Source organism: Leucopleurus acutus, assembly GCF_964270905.1.
Source record: "Leucopleurus acutus genome assembly, chromosome: 21".
In the NCBI taxonomy this organism is placed as follows: Eukaryota; Metazoa; Chordata; class Mammalia; order Artiodactyla; family Delphinidae; genus Leucopleurus; species Leucopleurus acutus.
The window spans coordinates 11,954,759-11,971,614 of record NC_139163.1 but is presented as its reverse complement, the minus strand read 5'-3'; the positions used below and the strand labels follow the sequence as shown (position 1 = coordinate 11,971,614).

General features: G+C 42.9%; 1 protein-coding gene across 2 annotated transcripts in view; it reads right to left on the bottom strand.

Moving 5' to 3' along the window:
- The window catches only part of WWC2 (WW and C2 domain containing 2), a 166,505-nt gene that overhangs the window by 73,824 nt on the left and 75,825 nt on the right, over positions 1-16,856 (bottom strand). For both annotated transcript variants that reach the window (XM_082863903.1, XM_082863904.1), the window contains exon 2: positions 6,277-6,386. In XM_082863903.1, coding sequence (XP_082720029.1) covers positions 6,277-6,386 — 110 coding nt within the window. The remainder of the gene's footprint in view (positions 1-6,276; positions 6,387-16,856) is intronic.

Here is a 16,856-nt window from a genome sequence, read left to right as displayed (position 1 = left end):
GTGTGTGTGCGTGTGTCTGTGTGTATCAATATGAAAAAGTCTGGAAGGATACACACTACAAGATTTAGAATACTTGATTATCTCTGAGTAGTATGAATATAGATAATTTCTTCCTTTTATTTACCCACATTTTCTACTTTTCTCCTATCATATCTATTACTTCTATTAAAAAATATTTTTTAGGGCTTCCCTGGTGGTGCAGTGGTTGAGAGTCCGCCTGCCAATGCAGGGGACACGGGTTTGTGCCCCGGTCCGGGAAGATCCCGCATGCCGCGGAGCGGCTGGGCCCGTGAGCCATGGCTGCTGAGCCTGTGCGCCCAGAGCCTGTGCTCCGCAACAGAAGAGGCCACGACAGTGAGAGGACCACGTACCGCAAAAACAAAAACAAAAACAAACAAACAAAATATATATATATATTTTTTAATGGGAAAGGAACGAAAGGCACAAGGCAATGAGGGTCTGAATTAGGAAAATAGCAGTGAAAATGAGGCTAAAGGAGCAAATCTGAAAATATAGAGGAAAAGATCAACAAGAATTGACAAGATGATTCTACATTTTTCAACTCAGTAACCATGAGGACTGTGTTTCGAAAAATAATGAAGTCAAAGGGAAAACTGAAGAATCCCATTTTGTACTTGTTTGTTTTGAAGTTTCAATGGCAAAATAGGTAGCAGTGTCCTACAACTGGAAATGTTTGACAAATATTAGGACAATCAGAGTCAGATAGACAGATAGAAGGGTCATTAACATAGTAATGGCAAAGGATGGTACTGCTGTAGATAAAGGACAGCATGCTGGGGGAGGTGGGTAAGGCCACATCTTCGGGGAGTGACAGGATACAGGGACTCTCAAAAGGAATATGAGGCCAATGAGGAGAGAAAGAAGGAACAGTGAAGTGAGGAAAACAACAGGTTTAAGAAGAAAGGCGTGGTTATCTATGTCAGCTCTACATCCAGGGGGAAGAGACGGATGACTGTGACTAAGAAGAGGTCCCTGAACTTGACAACTATATGAAATATGTAACTTATCACTTAACAGTGATGCTAACTAATAAGTGTTAGTATCACTACCAGCATAATATGTTCTACTTGGATATTTTAAGTATCTAAATTTTTTCTTTATAAAATATCTTAACAGGGCTTCCCTGGTGGCGCAGTGGTTGAGAGTTCACCTGCCGATGCAGGGGACACGGGTTCGTGCCCCGGTCTGGGAAGATCCCACATGCCGCGGAGCAGCTGCACCCGTGAGCCATGGCCGCTGAGCCTGCATGTCCAGAGCCTGTTGCTCCGCAACGGGAGAGGCCACAACAGTGAGAAACCCGCGTACCGGAAAAAATATATATATCTTAACAGTTTATCCTCCTAGGAAAACATAAAGGATGAAATAAATCAGAGATGAAGTAGAAGGGTCAAAACTTTATTTCGTTTCTCCCAAAGGAAACAACTCCATATTAAATAGCATATACACCTGAGGAACTTTCATCAAACCTGAACACATGTGCTGCTTCAAAGCTAATATAGAGGAGTTTGATTCAGGGTAATATGAAGTACACACCATCCAATCTCTCCGAGACAGCATGGGGAAGGATGAGAGAGGAGAGCTGAGGAACTGTCTATTTAAGTTTGTTGCTTGTTGGTTTTTTTTTTTTTTTTGGCAGTACGCGGGCCTCTCACTGTTGTGGCCTCTCTCGTTGCAGAGCACAGGCTCCGGACGTGCAGGCTCAGCGGCCATGGCTCACGGGCCCAGCCGCTCCGCGGCATGCGGGATGTTCCCGGACCGGGGCACAAACCCGTGTCCCCTGCATCGGCAGGCGGACTCTCAACCACTGCGCCACCAGGGAAGCCCTGTTGCCTGTTTTTAAATTGGTTTGTTTGTCCTTTTAATGTTGATTTCCAGGAGTTCTTATATATCCTGGCTATGGATATATAAGATATGTGTACAATGAATATTCATCTGTGATATTGTGTGTATCAGTAGTATATTCCTTAAAAATAAGGTGAGTAAAAGATTCCGTTCACAAATTAAACACACACTCCATTTATATGAAATTCTAGAACAGGCAAAGCTAAGGTGTGATGATAGAAATCAAAGCAATTTGCAGCAGTGGGGAGGGGGTGACGGGCAAGGGGCAGGAAAGAACTTTCTGGGGGCGGGGTGAGAATATCTTGTATCTTGATTGGCTGGCAACTACACAGGAGTATACATTTGTCAGAATTCATTGAAATATGTACTTAAAATCTGTGCATTTTCTTATATGTAAATAAGACCTTAATTACTGAAAGACAAAAAAGTTAAGTACAACTCTGACCCTATCAAAAAGTGATTTGCTTCTGGTTGTAGTGATAATATCAAAACCTTACAAACAGTACTTCATAATTACCTTCTAGTTAGTTACAAACACCCCCATCAATATCTACACCCCGACTCCGCACACACAGCCACTAAAAGGTGAATTCTATCACAAAACACTTAGGGCCTAAAATAACTATCACTGTCAAGGTCAAAACTTTTCCTTCTAGATATTTAACAGTGTTACATAGAAACAGTATTAAACAGCCAAGCAGTCTTAATTTCATTTTTTTATTGAAATAAGGAGAAAATAATGCTGAAACTATACAATGTCAAGACACAACATATGTGTAGACCAGCTGTTAAGAGAAGATAATACAATTTGCTCCCTAACTACTTCATAGGAATGTCTTTAAGATTAATGAGATAACGGACCAGATCCTTTTTAGTGGGAAAACTACCTGCTGTGGGTATTTGGGGCACTTTAGGGCACAGTAAATCCATCAGGTCACTGGGGTACCATTACTGTACCAAAGCAAAATGCGAGACTTAAACATGTATGTTCTGACAATCAAGTTTTGAAGTATTCAGAGTAGTGCTTTCTGAAGCATAATTTATAACTGAAATGCACTTCAACTTCTTTCAAAACAAACAGAAAGCTTTTAATCTGTGAGTTAAACAATAAAGCTCTTCTTTGTTCTAACATGTAAGAGTTTATCATCATACCAGGCATCCAAAGATAGAGAAATAAAGATGCAGTCACTGTGCACAAGAAGCTCACAATTTAGCGAGGAAAAACATACAAATAAATAAGTTAAATGCAATATAACAAGTGCTATTTTAAAATCTTTAAGTACCTGGTACTAAGAAATACCTGCACGGGGTAACTAATTCAGAATGGGGTGGGGACTTGCAAGGTGGAGGGTCAGGTGCCAGAGAAGGCCTCTGGGAAACAGTGGGCAGACGGACCGAGCGGACAGTCCCTAGAAGGATATGGCAGTTGGCCGAAAGGGAAGGCCTGGGGGCTGCACAGAGAGTGACCAGGGCTAGAACCAACAAATGCAAAGAAAGGCAGAAAGCCAAGGAAGCACAAGGCACAGCTGGAGCGTCATCCCGTGCCTGGGAAGGACAGGGCGGGAGATGAAAGTGGAGGCCAGTGGGGCAGACTGGAAAGAGCCTCACAGTAAGGAATCAAATATACGCATCTGGAACTCCGGACGAGCCCTAAGAGACAAATGTGGCCATCACCCAAGGAGATCTGCAGGCTGCAAAGAGAAGACGATTACAGAAATCCTGATACCAGGTACAGGAGAAGAAGAGATGGGCAAAAGAAAACGGCAGGAGCAGCCAGGTATGCCAAATAAATTCCAACAGAAGGTGTCATGAAATCCAAAGGGGTAAAGAGCAAGAGGGAGTAGCCCGTGGGGGCAGGGATCTGTCAGATCAAGGCCAAGGAAGACAGGCTGGGGCGCTGGGATTCCGTCACCTGTGGGGTCTCAGGTGACCTCGGCAAGAGCGTTTGTGTGAAATCATGGCCAACAATGGAGGAAGGGAAGTCCACGGGGGCTGTGTGTGGCTTTTAGTGAGTTTCCCGGTGAAGGGAAACAGATGACATGCTGCAAGGGATGGGGGTTGAAAGATTGTTTCAAGTAGGAGTGAGAAAGAGAGTGAGAATGAGAGAAAGTGAGAAGGAGGGAGGGAGGGGGGGAGAGATTGTTATTATTTGTTTTTTCTTTTGGTAGTTTTGGTTTGGTTTCATTTTGAGAGTCTCCAGTGTTTAAATACTAAGATGAAAGAACCATTAGAAATTGAAATGGTAGGAGGAATTTTTTTTTTTTTTTTTTTTTTTTTTTGTGGTACGTGGGCTCTCTCTCTCTCTCTCTGTTGTGGCCTCTCCCGTTGCGGAGCAACAGGCTCCGGATGCGCAGGCTCCGCAGCATGTGGGATCTTCCCGGACCGGGGCACGAACCCGTGTCCCCTGCATCGGCAGGCAGACTCTCAACCACTGCGCCACTAGGGAAGCCCGGGAGAAATTTTTAAAACCAGAAAATAACTGGTAAAGATACTACCTAGGAGAGAAGGATGGGACATAGAAGTTATTAAGCGGGGTCTTGGGGGTTGAGGTGGGTGATTCAGAAGAACACCTCTTCCACTGAGAAAAAGCAGAGAGCCCTGGAGGTGGGTGTAGAAGCTGAAGAGACTGTCGGCAGTGGGAGGGAAGTTGAGCTAATTCATTTTCTCATTTTGGTGCCATGAGAACTTATTTCCATCGAATCAGGAGAGGAAGGTTTGTTTCTGGTTCCCTAAATATTATTTAAGGAAAAAAAGCTAAACTTTTATCCATATAAAATAAGTATAAAAGTGAGATTTAAATAACCATACGTCTTTTCGTTGAAAAACTGACTTAATACGTCCAAGACCTTGCTCCTTTCAACCCCTCTATCTCACCTACCTGTGAGAATTAGACAATGTCACAGCCCTCGAACCTATTCCACCACAACTAAGCTACTCACACTGTTACCTGTACACTCCCCGCCCCAAGGCATAAGCAACACTCAGCACACCGGGCTTCTCAAGAGTCAGCTTCTCTGGCTCCCTGGCTGCCTCCGGGTGGGGTGAGCATTTTATTATCCGTGCTTGGTGGTCTTCTAGGCAGAGCACCCCCTTTCAGTGTAAATTACTGGAAGTGAGTCCTTCATCTCAACTCACTTTCACTGAAGCCTCACACTAGGTCACTTGGAGGCACGCATGCAGCCTTCCCACCCGATTGGCCGTCCGCCCCACGGCCTTCGGCCTCTGCAGACTTCAGAGCGGAGCAGCCCAGTCACTTCTGGAACCTTCCCAGTCATGCTGGGAAAGGAGTATTTGCACAGGTAAAGAAAGAGACTGACAGGGAATCTGTGCAAGGATGTTTTCACAAATTCAATACGTGATGTGAACATATTTCACATTCTTAGATTTCTAAGAGATCACTGCTATAAATATGGGCTTTTTGTGCCTCTCAAAATCTTTATCCTATATCTAGACAAGGGCAGCCGCAAGCCGTCACTCGTAAATGAACATCAAATAAAACACTTCTATAATGATACTATTCCTAAAGATATTAATGAGTACTTATTAAATAAAATTTTAATGTAACGATAGACCTAAGAATATTAAGATAATGGAGTATAAATTCATTATGTATTCCTAAGAACCTATAAAAATAAAATAATTATTTTTAAGTGAAATAAGCAAAATGAATATCAGTGAGTATTACATTCGACCATCTGAATAAATTTTTTATAGGGGTGGCTAGAGAGCTAAATAGAAATATAAACACATACACAATATAAAAAAACATACAAAAAATACTACTTCAAGTACGTGTTTTAAAAAGTTGTTTACAGCCACAGTGGTCCTCTGCCCTAGGCTTACCATGACAGGGAAGTGACAGATCTAAAGGCTATTACGGTGAGAGGTGCTCCCCTTCCAACCACAAAGAAATCAGGAAACAGAAACAAGACGAGGTTCTGGTCTTCTCGCCACAGCTACAGCTGCGTCTTCCAGAGTCGCTGGTGAGTGTCAAGCCCTCCCTGGACCCCACCGGCACACAGGCCGCTGTGCCATTAGACCAGGCTGCACCCGTGCCCATCTCTTTCCATGGCAAGGACAAGAAAGGGGGAACCCCACCTTGAAGGCCCAGTGGCCATGGAAAGAAGAGACAGATGGCTCATGGTCTCCACAGGCCCTAGACGTGTGCTGAAGAAAACTCAGGCCCTAACAGACAGGCAGACAGACAGGCAGACCAGACCCCTTCCTCCCACTCTGCTCCATCAGCCTAACTCTACACACATGCCCCAACCTCCAAAATGGACATTTCAGTTAAATATTAGTCACTGGAAAGCGGGGGTTTAAAATAAAGAAATTCACTTTGTAAAATGTTTACTCTTTTGTATGACTCTAGATTTTCCGATATGCTTGCTCGTACCGAAGAGGAAAACTTACTGTTTATGTGATCGATGTAGTAGACACCAATCTGAGGGTCAAACCCGGCTTCCCATCCCCACGGCAGCTCATCACCAACACAGTCAGCAAACGACAAGGGCTTCGTTAGCCTGTAACAAACCAGAATAAAGGTACAGGTGATTCCTTCCATCCAACCGCGTATGTTTAAATCCAGCACCCTACCCACGTGCTAAGTGTCCAGGCTGCGTTTCCTTTTTGTTCTTGATTGTTTCTAGAGTTTGCACTACTGTGTCTGAAATCTTTAAAGAAAAAAACAACAAGGCTGAAATGCAGAGATGAATATCCAAAAAAGTAGCAGTAAGTCATAATATCCTTTGGAAAGTTCACAGCCTAAGATTGGGAGACAGATCTGTACAATAAATAAATAAGGCCATCTTAAATCAGGGAGAACGCCAAGCTGAGGGGTCAGGAGGGCTGGAATCTAGCTTGAGCTCTGCAGCTACATAGCCATTTCAGTGAAAAGAAAAGTTTGTCCCAGCATTCGAGTACCAGCATCATGGGAATCATCATACCAGTACCTCTAAGACGAGGTAAGCATCAGGCTACACTAACTTCAGATTTGGACGCTCTACTGTACATTAACTCGCCTGCAAGGTCCACAAAGAGCTCTCCTTGACAGGAGAGACAATAGATCTTATTTTTATACTTATATTTTTATACCTGTACTTAACAGTCTCTCAACAAAATATTTAATGGAATCAAACACACAAAGTATTTCTGTTATCAATGTGATCTCACCTTTTGAAACTGCCTTAAACTTTCTCTTTAAGCCTTAAAACTAATCGGGAAACTAGTTACCTAAGCAGAGTACAGGTTTCAGAGTTAATTATGGGTTGATTTTCTCTCTCACTTCCTTCATTTTCGCATCTGAGATTTTCCCTGGCTGCTAAAGCAGCTGCAGGCAGGCCAGCACCACAGACTGGTGACCGCCCTGCTGTAGGGTGGCCAACCTCAGGTGACATCTCTGCTAATTTAATGCACTGGCACCACCAGCACAGTTCCTACGTATGACATCACCTGGAGTCGCTGTGATCCATGCTAGTGAATATCAATGATTTCAGAGCGCAACTGAAATACAGGTCGTTCCCAGAATCACATCACTTTCATCAGAATAATGAACTGTGTCATGTACCCTTCAGAACGCTGGGAGAAAAACATGAAAAGGAGGGAAACCCTTTCTTCCCAGGTGTGGCCTGCCAACAGCCCTCCTCCAAGGACGTAAAACACCAAGGGATGAAAGAAAGAAGTGTCTCCTTTTCTCTCAACCTTCCCTAAGCATGAACTCCGCTTCTGGAGACGGCTGCAGGGATCCTGGCATTCACGAACACCGGCTGACTCAGTCACCACACTGACTCACCGTGAGACCTCCTGACTGGGCAGCTCTCTCTACCTCAGTTTCCTTCTCTTCATTTTAAGTGGTGATCACACCCCCCATCTTCTCCCTGCAATTTAACTACCTGCTAAGATTAATGGGAGGATGAAAAGGGATTAACTCAGAAGAGTGTCTGGGACATGGTCAAGCAGCAGTCAGTAAATGTCAGTGACTGTGAATCCAAGCATCACACGTGAATTCTCTCTCTCAGCCTCCAGAGGAACCAAGTCTGGGAGCACAAGGCACAGCAGTGTTTCTCAAAGTCTAGTCCTCACAACCAGCAGCGTCCACATCTGGGAACTGGTTAGAAACAAATCCTTGGGCCCTCTAGTATAGTATATGCCTACAGGATCAGGAACTCTAGGGCCCAGCAACGTATGTTTAATCAAGCTTTCCAGGTAATTCTAGAGAATTTGGCTCAGAAGTTAAGAACTTGAAATTCGAGATCCAAGGGACCTGGATTCAAATGCTTGTTCTGCCATCTTACAACATGGGGCAGGTTATTAACCTGAAAAGCCCCTGTTTTCCAATCTATTATTTTTTAAAAAGGTAGGGACTGGGGGAGATCATGAAGCTTAAATGAGAACCAAACGGTGTAATGCCTGATAAGTGGAAAGCTTCTATAGGCAGTAGATGAGTGAAATGAATCTCAGACATGTTAAGCAATGCATCCAAATATGGCAATCTGCCATATTTGCTTTGCAAACCTGGAGTCGATTTGAACTTAATCTGAGTCCCAAAACTGGCTCTTAGAATTATGCTCAAATCCCACCATATATCATAAAAACTGGGCAGGAAAATTGAGTTTTCTTTTGACAAAGGAATTAGATACTATGTACATCAAAAACTCCCTGGGACTTCCCTGGTGGTGCAGAATCCGCCTGCCAATGCAGGGAACATGGGTTCCATCCCTGGTCTGGGAAGATCCCACATGCCGCAACTAAGCCCGTGCGCCACAACTACTGAGCCTGCGCTCTAGAGCCCATGAGCCACAACTACTGAAGACCGCGCACCTAGAGCCCGTGCTCTGCAACAAGAGAAGCCACCGCAATGCGAAGCCCGCGTACCGCAACGCAGAGTAGCCCCCGCTCGCCGCAACTACAGAAAGCCTGCGCGCAGCAATGAAGACCCAATGCAGCCAAAAATAGATAAATAAATTTATTTTTAAAAACCCTCCCCACACCATGGAAAGTGGCCTTGTCTTCATAATCTGTCTGTAAGACTGAGCTTCGACCACCTGATTAGACAAAGCCCCTTGCGTATCATTCTGCTTGACGATTCTCCTTCCTTAAACTCCTCTATCTCTGCTGTCTAAAAGGCACATGAACCCTAAAGAAATAAAGAAGAAGGAGACATGGAAATGGTACGTATAAATGACGAAAGAGAGACATTACACAAGTTTTGTCCTGGCACCAAAGCAACATGTTTAAGCATGAGTATGACATGAATATACTTATTACTTTTAGAATTAGAAGTCACAAAAGTTTCAGAACATGCAGTATGATTACAAGTTATGGTAACTGGATTACACTTGGAAATAACCCATCTTTTCCTATTTATTGGTCAACAGATAATAAGCACTTTATTAACTGTCACTGTTCTAACACTAGAATTACATCTATAAGTGAACTCAGTTAAAAATTCAGGCGTTTCCCGTATGGACACCAAGGCGGAAAAAGTGGCGGGGTGGTGGTGGGATGAATTGGGAGATTGGGATTGACATGTATACACTAATATGTATAAAATAGATAACTAATAAGAACCGGCTGTATAAAACATAAAATAAAATTCAGAAATTAAAAAAAAAATTCAGACGTTTCCATTCCTGGAATTTTAACTTAAAAGCTTCCTTGCGGCGTTACTGCAAAAATCAGTTTAATACTGTATTTTCTGTATCTGGATAAAAACAGATCTTTTCTCCACACCCTCTCAATAAGTAAAACCATTAAATACATATTTATAAATGTCAAATTTTTAATTCTTATCCAAATTATAAAACATAAATAAAATAACATTCTCAGATACCAAACAAAATGAATCACTCAAATATACTGCTATCCTGATAAAGAAAACATATTACTATGATATACTAAGAAGTAACAGGAAACAAAAATAACAGATGTATTCCAAAATTAGAAACAAACATGACTTAGGACAAATACGGTGAGCAGAAATGTTGATTAGCTTCTAAATTCCTTCCTCTTGTTTTGCACAAGGAACCTCTGAAACAGTCAGTCTTACCTTGATGTTAAGGGAGTAAAAAATGGACGGAGTTCGTTGGTTCCCCACAAAGGAGCAACAGCATGCAGAAGGCCTGAAATTACGGACCGTCTTTATGCGAAATTCCAGAGATTACTCTTTGCTTAGAAAACAGTCTTCCTTTGCACCGTGACTAATGTGAAGAAAATGGCAATTTACTGCAGCATTTTGCCACAGTTTACATACAAAATTTGAACTTTGCAAGGTATTTCCTCTCCTTGTGGGCATTATATCATTCTTTTATACAACCTGTCATTTAGTATTTATTGTCAGGCCACGGATCCCTGTCCTGTGACATGAGATGCCACACACAGATGAATTTACTCTTCCCAATTACACGACGGTGAATACTGCTGTGTGTGCAAGCACACATCCAGAAACGATGACTTTGCGCTAACTGCAACCGAGTTTGTGCTTATTGCACTAAATGAAACGGCACTTGACAGAGAAAACCATTTTCAGGTTAATAAAACTCTTGCCACGGTTCCAGCCTCCCAAATGTACAGTTTAGCTTGAATGTTAAAGGTCTGAAGAGTTATTTTTCCTTCACAGCATCTGCTGCTGCTGTCGTTTAACTGAAACTCAAGGCAGAGTTCGCATCGTCGACTAGGTCTCTGATCGCTACAGAATCGGCCCACATAAACCCGCCTGAATTGCTCCAAGAGAACGGGGAAGGAATGCAAGATGAGATTCACAATGTGAATTTTACAGGGAGGGTAAAATACCAGAAATCTCTCCATAGTTCTGAGGGAATTTTAATTTATAATGTTGCTGATTAGTCCCCTAAAAACAACTTCTTATCTGTTTTGATCACTATCCTAGGCAGGGAAACCAGCAACGCAAAGGAACAAAATGAGGGGAATGCCAGGGATGAGTGAACAGAGGCAGCAGAAGAAACCGGCTTTTAAGAATACAAACCTCTTCAGAGGAGGGTAACGCAGTTAGTTCTGGGTCTTTGGGGAAATTAGCTTAAATTCTTCTCAAAGGGTCACATTAGACAGGAGAGAACTGCCAGATGGGCAGGCCTGGACCTGGGGCAATGGACGCGCTCAGGAGACTGCTGCCCTGGGTTTGAACGGCTCAGGCAGGGTTGCTAGCTGGTAAGTGGCGTCTAACTGGGCTCATTTCTTTAGACTGAGTCCATCATGTCCTCTTGGACCTCCTTGTGCTCAGACAGGTGTCCTCTACGTGGGCTCTAGATCTGGTCTTCCTACAGTTTATACCCACTGGTGCCAAAGGGCATCAGTTTAATCCCTCCTCCATGTGATAGGCTTTCAAATATTTAAACACAGCCATCTTGCTTCCCAAGTCTGCTCGCCCGGAACACGGATGCCCCATCCCCTCTCCGTTTCTCATCTCTCTCCTCCACTCAAAAGCCTGCCCATCTCCTGCCCTTAATCCCATCCGCTTCTCCCTGCTCTGCAACTTCACCCCATCTGTTATTATCAAGGGTTAATCTCCTCTCACATAGCTAATGCCTTGTCCCTCAGCCTACAGATATACAGGACTCAACACCCCCTACCCTTCAAAACGCCTCCCCTCAGATCTCCCGGCTCCTCTTTTGACATTTGCTTCCTAACCGTTCACTCTATCTGACCTAGGGATTTTAGATCTGGAGGACCTAAAATCTCCCTTACGCCACCTAACCTAATTCTCTAATTCCTTCATGAAGAGACTCCTGAAAGGCAACATTTGTGAGCAATCACCTCTGAAAGCGCACGCGGCTTGTGCTGTTGCTTTGGGGACCCAAACATTACTTGTAAAAATGTCAATAACAATATTCTATGTAAAAAAGGTCAATTTTTACACAATTATCCTAATAATATAAAACATTCACTGAGTGATTCCCATGTACCACACATGCTTTCATGTCTATAAATGTGTGAATTAAATCCCCATAAACCTCCGCAAAGTAGATACAATTATTATCACCCTTTGAATACCCTGTGCAGGAATAAAAAAACCCCACCTTGGGCTTCCCTGGTGGCGCAGTGGTTGGGAGTCCGCCTGCCGATGCAGGGGACGCGGGTTCGTGGCCCGGTCCGGGAGGATTCCACGTGCCGCGGAGCGGCTGGGCCCGTGAGCCATGGCCGCTGAGCTTGCGCGTCCGGAGCCTGTGCTCCGCAGTGGGGGAGGCCACAGCAGTGAGGGGCCCGCGTACCGCAAGAAAAAAGAAAAAAAAAAGAAAAAGAAAAAAGAAAAACCCAACTTACTTGTAATGAAACAAGCCTGTGACTGTACCGCACACACCTCTCTCTCTAGTCAAAGTTTGTGGTTTCCAGCCATGAAGTTTCCATTCCTGTGCAGGATGTGGCCATCACTACTGTCATTCCAGGCACGGATTTAACTATTGATATGCTACTTGGATTAACTAGCCACCAATTTCTGGAAGAAATGGCAAGAAAGGAGTCCCTTTAAAAAGTTCTGGAGAGAGGAGGTGGGAGTGGGCCTGGGCTTTAAGACGGCCCTGCAGATGAGGGACAGAGTGCTCCTGCTGCCTGAGCGCGTCCATGGAGGTGCCCACGTCATCGCGGGCCTTTGTACCAGAAACCTTCGCAGAAGAGGCTCCAAAGAAGTAAAAAATAAGACCCGATCACAGGAGAGAGGAAAAACACACACCAAGGACACGCAACTCTTAAATTCTTTAGGGATCTGACCAAAGATCAAAAGCAGCTTTTAAAAAATACTCTCTTCACATGATCTGTAGACTGAATAGCAATTTCTAGGTAAAACTGTATGATTTATACATATAGTATGTAATTCTTAAACAGGAGGTTATAATAGGATTCCATTTAATTGTTTATATTGTCTGCCTCCTTTAGTTAAAAAGAAAAGGTGGGGGACTTCCCTGGTGGTCCAGTGGTAAAGAATCGCCTTCCAATGCAGGGGACTCGGGTTCCATGCCTGGTCAGGGAACTAAGATCCCACACGCCGCAGGGCAACTAAGCCCACGTGCCACAGCTATTGAGCTCGTGCATCTCAACGAGAGAGCCCCTGTGCCGCAAAACTACAGAGGCCACGTGCCCTGGAGCCTGTGCGCCGCAGCTAGAAAAGAGAAAACCTGCACGCCACAGCTAGAGAGAAGCTCGCGCGCCGCAACCAAGACCCGACACAGCCAAAAAATAAAGAAAGAATAAAGAAACTAAATTTAAAAAAAAAAGAAAAGTTGGTGCTAACAAGGCCAAAATTGTGGATGCCATCTCCCACAAGGGCTCTTTAATACAACACTGGCCCAGAAATGTTGAGTTACAGCAGTGGTTCTCAGACCTAAGAGCACATCCCACTCATCTGAAAAGCTTATTAAAACAGATTACCGGGCCCACTCCCAGAGCTTCTGACTCAGCAGATCGGGGGTGGGGCCTGACCTACTAGGATTTGCATTTCTGACAGCTTCCCCAGTGATGCTCATGCTGTTGGTCCCTGGACCACACTTTGAGAACCGCTGGTTAAAGGGCACAAATTACAGCCTAACACACCCAGGTGATGGAGAAAAGGAAAACAAACTGAATTTAAAAAGGAACCTGGGACTTCCCTGGTGGCGCAGTGGTTAAGAATCCGCCTGCCAGTGCAGGGGACACAGGTTCGAGTCCTGGGTCGGGAAGATCCCACATGCCGCGGAGCGACTAAGTCCGTGCGCCACAACTACTGAGCCTGCGCTCTAGAGCCCATGAGCCACAACTACTGAGCCCATGTGCCACAACTACTGAAGTCCGCGTGCCTAGAGCCCGTGCTCCACAACGCCACCGCAATGAGAAGCCTACGCACCGCAACGAAGAGTAGACCCCGCTCGCCGCATCTAGAGGAAGCCCTCGCGCATCAGACCCAACGCAACAAAAAATAAATTAATTTTAAAAATTTATTAAAAAAAGGAACCTGGCGACAAAAGCCTATGCTTCAGAAATATCTCTATTGGGGCTTCCCTGGTGGCGCAGTGGTTGAGAGTCCGCCTGCCGATGCAGGGGACACGGGTTTGTGCCCCAGTCCGGGAAGACCCCACATGCCGCGGAGCGGCTGGGCCCGCGAGCCATGGCCGCTAAGCCTGCGCGTCCGAAGCCTGTGTTCTACAACGTGAGAGGGCTCTACAGCAGTGAGAGGCCCGCGTACCGCAAAAAAAAAAAAAAAAAAAACCAAATATCTCTACTATGAAAACTATGAAATGTTTAGACAAAATTAATGGCTTAATAATTCTCAGATTTGGGCCACTTCATTTAATTTTAAGTAAACTTTTTTTTCCCTCAAGGAACACTTAATTTTAAAATAAGTTCTTTAAAAGAAAGGTTTTCTTTTTCTCTCATTTTCTCTTATATATGAAATATAGTAACAAGTATTCAACATCATTAGTCATGAGGGAAATGCAAATCAAAACCACAATGAGGTACTCACTAGGGTGGCTATAATTTAAAAAACAGAAACAACAAGTGTTGATGAAGATGCAGAGAAATGGGAATGCTGCGCATTGTTGATGGGAATGTAAAATGATTCAGCCTCTATAGAAAACAGTTTGGAAGTTCCTCAAAGAGTTAACCATAGAATTACTGCATAACCCCACCATCCCACTCCGAGGCAAATAACTAAAAGAACTGAAAAAAGGTACCCGAACAATTACATGTATGCACATGTTCACAGCAGCACCATTCACAATAGTCTAAAGGTGGAAAGAACTCAGACTTCCATCAATGGATGAATGGATAAACAACGTGTGGTATATTATTATTCAGCCATAAAAAGGAATGAAGTACCTATACATGCTACAGTGTGGATGAACCTCCAAACATTGTATCAAGTGAAAGAAGCCAGAACAAAGGTCATATATTATAATTCCATGTATATAAAATATCCAGTATAGATAAATCCATGCAGATGGAAAGTAGTTCAATGGTTGCCAGGGGCTAGGGAGAGGGGCAAATGGGGAGAAAGTGCTCAGCGGGTACTGGAGTGATGGAAATGTTTTGGAACTAGACAGAGGTGATGGTTGAACACCACCGCGAATGTATATATGCCACCAAATTGTTCATGTTAAAGTGGTTAATTTTGTGTTATGTGAATTTCACCTCAATAAATTGTTTTTAAAAATTAGTAACAAGTTATAACAATGTCAAGACTCCAAATGAATATTTGGAGTAAGTAAAATAATAAAAATATAGGAAAATGTTCAACTTCACTAATAATAGAAAGAAATGCCAAATAAAACAATAATAAGGCTTAATTTTAAGTCTATTAGGATATCAAGTTTTTGTTTTGTTTTGCTTTGTCCTAAGGATGAAATTCAGTTCTGGTGAGGATATGGGAAATCAGTTACTTTCGTTTACTGCTGGTGATTCTGTAACTTGATACATCCTTTTAAGAAACAGTTGGGCAGTATTAAAAAACCATTAAAGTCTTGATTCCACGTAACCCAGGAATGCTACTCTTACACAGTGTCCCCTGAATCCTGTCCCGCCTGACCACCTCCACAGAGACTCAGGAGTCACCTCAGGCACCTTTACTACACTCTCATTTCTCGACCAGCTTCTCAAAGGCAGGGCCTCTGCACACATCTCTGCATCTCTAGCCCAACGCCTTCCTCGTACACAGTCGGCATAGAATCAACGTTGACTGAGTGGGTGCAGATTAGAAAGGAAGACAGAAATGAAAACAGGGACACCAAGGAAGAATTATCATTTTTTTAAAAATGTTCAATTTACAAAGATGTAATGGTAAATGCATTTACTAAGAAAACAATATGAAGGTTGATATTAAGGTGATAGTTGACAAACATGTTTCCTGACCATGGGACAGGCAGGATACGAGAAAAAAACCTTTCAAAACTGCATCAAAATATCTGGTCCTATAACTTATTTTAGTTTACTATAATTATATTATGTATCATAAATGAATAGCTAAACAGGGAACAGATTCTTAGTTACGAAGAGGTAACAGAATTTATTTCAGGTGTTTCAATAATTCAGCAAGTTTTTTAAAAAAAGTATCTTACGCTACAGAAGAAAACAGAGAGGTCAGCAAACACTTTAACCTGAACCTCATTTCTCTGCTAAGTGCCAAGAAATGTTTGCTTGTTGGATTATTTGGTTTTGGAAAATAGTTTGAGAATTTAAGTGGATATGCTGGCAAAGAAGGTAGGAATGTTTGAAAGAGGAAGAGGGCTAAAGAGATTATTGTCCAAACAAACAAAACAAAAACCCACCAAGACTGTCTTGTCCTCCTCCCTAGACTTTAAACAACACACAACCAACAAGGATTTCATCACAGATAATAACTGTCCAAGGGCCAGGACGGGAAGAAGCGGGACACTCACCCAAGAGAATGTGCTCCAGTCACAACAACAAAGAACTGACACACGACCCACCCACCCCTCGGCATGGACAGGACCTTGTTGGATGCAACCTCTCTCTTAGAGAGGTCAACTAAGTGATTTAAATGAACCAGTATTACTTTTATCAAAACTTAAGGAACTGGGAAGATGTTTTTTAATCCCTATGACCTTAAAGGAGAACCCCAGTTAACAATATGTTTCATTCTAGGCTATGTTTTTCTTATATAAATATATACATATGTATACCAATGCACATAAAATATTATGCACATTTTTACAAGAATGGAATAAAACTAAATAAACTATACATATACTATAGTTTTGGGTCCTACCTTAAAAAAATACAGGTAATACATTCTCATTATGAAGAATACGTAAACTAGGCTAAGCTATTATTAAAGTCCCTCCTTCATTCACCTGCAGAATGCTACGTACTGCAATATTCTGGTATCTTATAGTCCACCTATAAATTCATATACTTTTACAAAACATGCAAATAGGCTCACACTATGTGCATTTTCTATGACTTTGTTCAGTTTGCAATATAAGTAAGAAATCTTTCAATGAGCATATATATAGGTTTACCTCAATCTTTTACTAACTGAGTGTATTACA